Here is a 7,587-nt window from a genome sequence, read left to right on the forward strand (position 1 = left end):
TTTTTTTTTTTTTTTGTTATTATAGGATCACACATTTTCGTCAGTGGCTGAAGATGTGTGCCATTGAGGTGGCCCTAAAAACTGACAGGAAAGAGAATCCACTTGAGAAAATTCTAGGCTCTTGATTGTATTCCAGTATTGGATTAGTAGCTTTATGAATTTCCCAAATTTTGTTTTCTCCCCTTTCAGAGGAGAGATGGTCCCTCTAAGGAACTGCAAATACATCTCGATTATGGCCAAGCAGTACTTTCTTAGTGTCCCCTCTGTAGAGCCTTAGTGTACTGGAAAGTGAGCAAAGGATTTAGTTACAGCTCCAGGTTCCGTGAGGTAGTAGTGCTAATTAAGAGTCCTTATGAGATTAGACCTCAGACCTGAGCTTACTGAGTCAGGTAGCTGGGGACATAGAAAGTAGAGAATCATCGGAATTGGGCCGTATGTTTAGTCTGCTCACAGATCAGTTTTCACGGCAACCTCTAATTCTACTTGTGTCAGTGTCCATTCTAGATCCAGTCACTTCTTCTCTATCACTATTCCAGACTGTGTATAGAGCGACGTGGATAATACTAGATAGGGGAATGTAGGGGATGAGAACTCACCTTTAAGGTATGGTAGAGGATCCTGAAATATATTTCATATGTAATATAGGATGTTATATGAGCAAAAAACAATCATGTACGCATATATTTAATAATATGAAAAATTTTTATGATAGTAAGTGGAGCTGTGCATTACCAAAAATATGAACAATATTCCATTGTTTGAAAAATATACAGAGGGTACAGAAAATACACATTTTAAGAAAGTTAAACACTATTAAAATTGTAATACTCAATATATACCTACATTTGTTATCTTGTATATTGTATCTTGTATCTCTTGTAATTACAAAAGTCATATGTGACTTGAGTATTACAATTTTAACATAGTGTTTTCCTTTCTTAAAATGGGTATACAGCCAGGCGCAGTGGCTCACACCTGTAATCCTAGCACTCTGGGAGGCCAAGGTGGGTGGATTGCCTGAGTTCACTGGTTGAGACCAGCCTAGGCTAGAGCGAGACCTCATCTCTAAAAAATAGCTGGGTGTTGTGGCAGAAGCCTGTAGTCCCAACTACTTGGGAGGCTAAGGCAAGAGAATCACCTGAGCCGAGGAGTTTGAGGTTGCTGGGAGCTATGACACTCTACTGTGGGCAACAAAATGAGACTCTATCTCCAATGAATAGAATAAACATTTTTTGGTTCCCTATGTATATTTACATAGAATATATGTAGAAGTGGAAAATTCAAAGTTCATAATGTATGTCTGGAATCGTGGATTAAATTTTCCTTTACTTTTGGTGGACATTTCTGCATTTACTTTGTTACTGAATTATGTCTCATGTTCATGTTCAGAGCCAAGTATAAAGTGATTTCCATTTGGAATAACAGTGTGGAATAAACAAAGCTAGAGTGAGGAAGGAGAAAAGCATGTAATATGCTTAAAAATAGTGAGATTTAATGTGTGGACTTGTAACATAATGTCTGCTGTTTTTTTGTTTGTTTATTTGTTTGTTTGTTTTACTGTTTAATCATTGTGGTTTGGGTTCCATTCTGAACAAGTTAGCATTACCAGATTAGTTTAATTTATGTCATTTAGACAAAGAAAGAAACATTAGTAAAAATTGTGAATCCTTAGGTGACTGGCTAAATTTATTTCATTGGGTTTTTCTCCCTAATTTAAAATAACAACTTTCAAGTTTCATGTTACTGACTAGGTCTTTTGTTTGCACTGCAACTTCCATTTAGAAATCTCTGGCTTTATTCTGGGTTATGGTTATTAAGCCCATAATTGGAGGCATATTTCAGTGAATTAGGTTTGATACTCACGGAGTCATTAGAACAGAAGACCTTGAAATCTCTTCTACTTCATCTCTCTGCCTTCAAGATAGAATTGCATTATGTCCAGATGAATTCAGTCTAAGTTTTAAAGACCTCGAGAGATATCTTCATCTCCCCTTGGTAGCCCATTACAGTGTTTAAGAAGAGTCACAGTCAGAAAAGTCTTCCTTCCATCTATTGGTAACCTGAGTCCTTCATGGTACAGTTGAAGGCCATTTCCTCTTGTTCTGTTGTCAGAAAGGAAGAGGAACAGCTGTTCCCCATCTTCTTCGGTGCTTAAAGGCTTATTAAGTCTTGCTTTCCTTTCCAGTTCTTTTTAGCTTTCTTTGTCCTCACAACTCTATTCAGATTTTCTTCTGTTGTCACAACCCTGACCTGGACCTAAACTTGGCAAGTGCTGATTATTAATGTTCATCACACTGTTTCTAACTACCATATGCTCACCTTTAGCCATTGTTTTATTGGGGGTGTTATTTCTGCATGAAATTGTTTTGGTTTTGCTCCTATTTATGTTGTTTCCCTTGCCGTGTTTTCTAGTTTGTTTCCCCACCCAGAAATATTTTATTTTGAATATTCAGTATTTTTCTATATTTATTTTTTTTAATTAATATCCTTTGTCCAAGATCCTAGCTCCCTCAGTCTTAAGTTATTAATTAAACTTAAACTTAGCATTACTGTACTGTTGTCCTAGTCACTGTTGAAAGGATGACCTGCCATTAGGCCTTTCTGGTTTGATGTTTTTTATGGCTTCATTAGTTAGAGCTTTGCATTGGAGGTGAGTTTTGGACTAGTTGGGGGTCCGGTCAAGTTGATGTAGGCTTTCTTCTAGTGTTACTGGACGTGGCAGTGAATCTCACTCTAAATTTTCTTCCTCTAAATTTTCTCACTTATTAATTCTTGTCTAATTCTTGAGACATAGGCTTGGCAGGAAGAAAGTAATAGGAAAGGCTAAAGGATAATTAGCATTGAAAATGAGGTGGGGTGGATGGCATATACCTCTTAGTTACGGAATATTGAACAGAAGGATACATTTCCTGAGTCTGTGGAAAAATTAAGAGTAAATTCATGTCATATGGCTGTTGACGATAATACTCTGTCCCAGCCAAACCCCACTCCTCAGCTTTTCTAGGAAGTGTTACCCAGTTTGCTTATCAGAAGTTTGGTTGCAACAAAATTCTAAAGCATTACTAAAACTAAGCAGGGATAACTCATTCACTATATTGACTGTTTTTCTAAAACAAATGATGTTATATTTAATACTGTAGTTTTGATACTTAGTTATTTAGATTAAAAATTTTCTTTAGGCAAATTATATGATATTTATTTTCAGTTTTAACATGTTATAGCAAGTGTTCATTTTAATAAAATTTTGGGAATTAGCTTGATAGGTAAGTGCACATAATCTTTTAGTCAAGAATTATTGAAGTGACTTATGAAAATTAAATATGGATTTAAATCAGATAAATTATTATTTTGTTAGTCTTCCTAAAATTTTATATAAGGAATTATGCTATGCAAGATTTTTGTATATTTTTATATATTGGTTTTACTTTGCATATGTTTGAAGTATTTTAGTGTATACTCAAGTATTTTAGTAATATGTTATATTCATCTTTAGAAATTTTTTGTTATTATATTATATTAGAAAATATTATAGGGAGATGAGAATATTATGCTTACATAACACTTTGAATCTGAAAAATATAAAGGCAGTGACATGCCCCTGCTTAAAATAAACCATCAATATTGGTATCTCCTTTAGAATTTTGGCTCTATTTTTTCCCACATCTTTTGGGGTACTACTCAAAGCACTTTACTTGATGAAAGGAATACTGTTAGGGTAGCACTATTTGCCAGAATTTTTTTTAAAAGCTAAAGGTAAAAAATATTTCCAGTATAATGCTGAATAGTTGTTAAATGAGTGAAAAAATATAATATTCAGAATCACTGGTATTTAATTTCCTTCTAAGATGTCCATTTGAGACTTTATGCTTGGCCATTCTCTTTTGGAGGAGAGTCATCCGTGGTGCCCAGCCGGAAGGGAATGATCCTGAAGCCACACGTCTATGTGGAATGGTAGTAGCCATGGCCACATGGTTCGACTAGCTGGTCAGGAAGATGCCCATATGCAAAACAGGGCAAGGAAAATCCTGCTGCATTACCACGTGCCCTGCATCAAGACCCATATAGCCCATAGTAAGATATCCCCCAGTGAGGTATCCCACCAGAGTACAAGCTCACAGGACCCTCAGGGGAAGAGTTAAGGGTAGCCAGCTTCTACAAGAACACTGGACCATGAATATTTCTGTGGATCCCAGGAGGTGGAACAAGGCCAGTGATGCCTGCAGGCTGATGTGCAGGAATCCTGCTGGAAGCTCATGCTCTTCCCCTAGAAGCCCTCAGCCTTCAGAAAGGGAGACCGCTTTGCTGAAGTGCTCACCCCACTGATAGACCAGTCATGCCCATTTGGAAAGCCGGAATCATCACCAAGAAGGAGAGAATCCAGACTACCTGCACCAATGCCCGGCTCCTTTGGCTCTGGGTGAAAAGTACCAAGGAGCATGCTGTACAGGAAGTCAAAAAGAAGAAAAGATAAAAAAACATTCAGGACTTGTGATAAATAAGTAGTAAAAATGGAAAAACACCAAATAAAAGTGATGTCCGTCTTCACTCTCCCACTTATCGGATAAATACCTAGTAGACATCAGTCAAATGGCAAACACTGTTCTAGGAACTGAGGAAAAGGCAGCCAACAAAGCACGCATCGTCTCATGGAGGCCACAGCCTTAGCAGAGACCAGGCTGTGAGAAGTTGCTTTCTTTGGTCCCAGAGAATATTTTGTCATATGTTCTTTTTCATCCTCTGAGAGGACCTAATTCTTTTTCTTTCATTTCAGAATATTAACAGGGGTATAAATGTGTTGGTTACAGGAATTTCTTTTTTATAGTTTGCATCCAACTTATAAATGTGCCCATCACCCAGACAGTGTGCATCATACACATTAGGTGTGATCTTACCCCTCCCTTCTCCCATCTCTTGATTTCACATCAGTGAGGTTAATCTGTCAATTCCAATTTAATAGTGGGTGTTTACAGTGTTAGTTTCTCCATTCTTCTTGTACTTCACTTAGGAGAATGGTCTCTACTTCCATCCAGATTGTTACAAAAGGTATTAGTTTGTCGATTTTTTCTTATAGCTCAGTAGTACTCTGTGGTATACATATATCACATTTGATTAATCCCCTTATGAATTGCTAGGCACTTGAGTGGATTCCACATCTTTGCATTTGTGAATTGTGCTGTAATAAACATTTTTGTGAAAGTGTCTTTTTGATTAAATGAGTTTTTTGCCTTGATACCCAGTAGTAGGATTGAAGGATGAAATGCTAGTTCTTCTTTTGATTCTTTGAGGAATCTCCATAGAATTTTCTATAGAGGTTGTACTAGTTTGCATTCACACCAACAGCGAGAGGACCTAGTAATTCTCTACATCTCTGGATAAGTAGATTGTTTAACATATAAGGGCATACATATGAAAGGTATCAAATTGTAACATTTTTGTTCCTAATTATTTCACTGAAATATGTGTGTATATCATATATATATATATATATATATATACATACACATGTACATATTACTACTGATAAATATGTATGTATATATATAATATGAAAATACTATGACTTCTAAATACAACAACAGCAGTATGAACAGTATGGTTAAATACAAACTAGGCAGAACTAGACTACATTTAAAAGAATATTTTCCATGAAGTAATATTTATTTGAATCTATAAGATAAGAGTTTATTCATGATAGATATGTATGCACATATCAAGTACATATAACTTATGCTAATTTGCTCTGTCTACTTTATATATCTCTTAAATGAAGATTAAAATACAATCCCTTATTAGCTCATTTGAGCAGTGTAGGGGAATTATAAATAGAGAATTTTATGTTTTGTCTTATATGTCGAAAATGGAAGGTATATAGTGTTTCACAATTGCCCTTTCATTAATCTCTTCTTGGATGTATCCAGTAGGATTTTTCCATTCATTATATATATGTTTATATGTGCGTTTGTATGTTTGTATGTAGTGCTAGGTTATAAGGACATAGCTGGGTAAGTCAAGTAGTGCTGGTGGAGCAGTTCATACTCCAGCTGGCCAATCAAACAGATTAAGTATGTTGCTTTATCACAAAATAAGATTGTGGTTGCTATTTTTTCTTTTGAGTTGGAGTCTTGGTCTTTCATTTGGGCCAGAATGCCATGGACTCAGCCTAGCTTTATAGCAGCCTCACACTTCAGAGTCTTGGGCTCAAGCATACTGCTTGCCTCAGTCTCACAAGTAGCTGGGAGTAGGGTCTCACTTTATTCAGGCTGCTGTCCAACTGCTGAGCTCCAGTGATTCTCCCATCTTGGCTTCTCAGAGTGCTAGGATGACAGGCATGAGCCACTGTATCTGTGGCTATTACAGTAAGATTAACAAAATGCTGAGGAAACAGGCTACATTTACTGTTGGAAATCTGTCCCACAAAAATTCTTTTGTAAATAAAGCACAGATATGAATGAATTCTTTTGTAAATAAATCAGATATGAATTACATTTAGAAATTTAACTTTGTATCAGTTAGCCGTTTTGATCTTCATTTCAGTACATGACTAACATTATTACCATTACTTTCTAATTATTTATTTGTCTATATAAAACTTTTAAGTCCTTGAAAGTACATGTAAAAATGATTTTCAATTGTATTTTCCTTGATAATTTTTTTGCAATCTTCTTAGGTATTAAACTGAATAATGTTAAGAAGAACCTTGTGATTTATTTGTTTATTTACTTTTGTAGATTTGAAAAATATGTGGGTGCTAAGGAAGCTTTGGAGACTGATCTTTATGAACGGTTTATTCTGGTGCTGAATGAGAAGAAAGCAAAGATCAGAAGCTTACATAAATTGTTAAATGAAGTTCAAGAACTGGAAAAGAACACTGGACATGCACGGTATTTTGGATTAAGTTCAATTTTTTTCAGTGATGTGAGATCATTTGCTAGTTGGGTTTAGATGCTGTGGCTATTAGACAGGCATTCTGTGGGCTAAAGAATTCTCAACACGTTTGGTTTGGTCCATGTCTACTCAACTATCTTACCTACACTGAAATTGTAAAACTGGTGTGAGCTTTTCTAAATGTTGTTTAATTCTCAGACATCACCAAGAAAGAAATATGTCAATTAAAAAACCTTTCCTCTCCTATAAAACTATAGAGTTGGACATACATTTGTAGTCTTAATATCTAAGAAGTGGTTAACTTTAGAATCAAGTGTCTGATGTTAAATTTTAGGGAGAATTTAGTTGTATCTGATTAGAGTGTGATCATCTATCGCATTCTGTCAAGTGTGTTCTGAAAGTGGATGTATACTTGATTTTTAAGGAATATATTATAGGTGACAATGGCTGGTATGGCTTTTGACAATTGTAACTTTTTAGGCATTAGCAAATACAGGTTAGGGTCTATTGCCCGGAATCTTAGTGGAAGCACAGATTTGCCAATGACATAGTATTAAAAAAAATAACTTTTTTTTTTTTTTTTGAGACAGAGCCTCAAGCTGTCACCCTGGATAGAGTGCCATGGCATCACAGCTCACAGCAACCTCCAATTCTTGGGCTCAAGCGAGTCTACTGCCTCCGCCTCCCAAGTAGCTGGGACCA

At 35.9% G+C, this 7,587-nt stretch overlaps 1 protein-coding gene across 1 annotated transcript in view; it reads left to right on the plus strand.

Annotated features, from left to right (window-relative positions):
- XRCC4 (X-ray repair cross complementing 4) overlaps positions 1-7,587 on the plus strand; it is a 260,516-nt gene that overhangs the window by 112,710 nt on the left and 140,219 nt on the right. Inside the window, exon 5 of the mRNA XM_012802756.2 lies at positions 6,729-6,881. Coding sequence (XP_012658210.1) covers positions 6,729-6,881 — 153 coding nt within the window. The remainder of the gene's footprint in view (positions 1-6,728; positions 6,882-7,587) is intronic.

Source organism: Otolemur garnettii, unplaced genomic scaffold, assembly GCF_000181295.1.
Source record: "Otolemur garnettii isolate 467f Iridium unplaced genomic scaffold, OtoGar3 scaffold00017, whole genome shotgun sequence".
Classification (NCBI taxonomy): domain Eukaryota; kingdom Metazoa; phylum Chordata; class Mammalia; order Primates; family Galagidae; genus Otolemur; species Otolemur garnettii.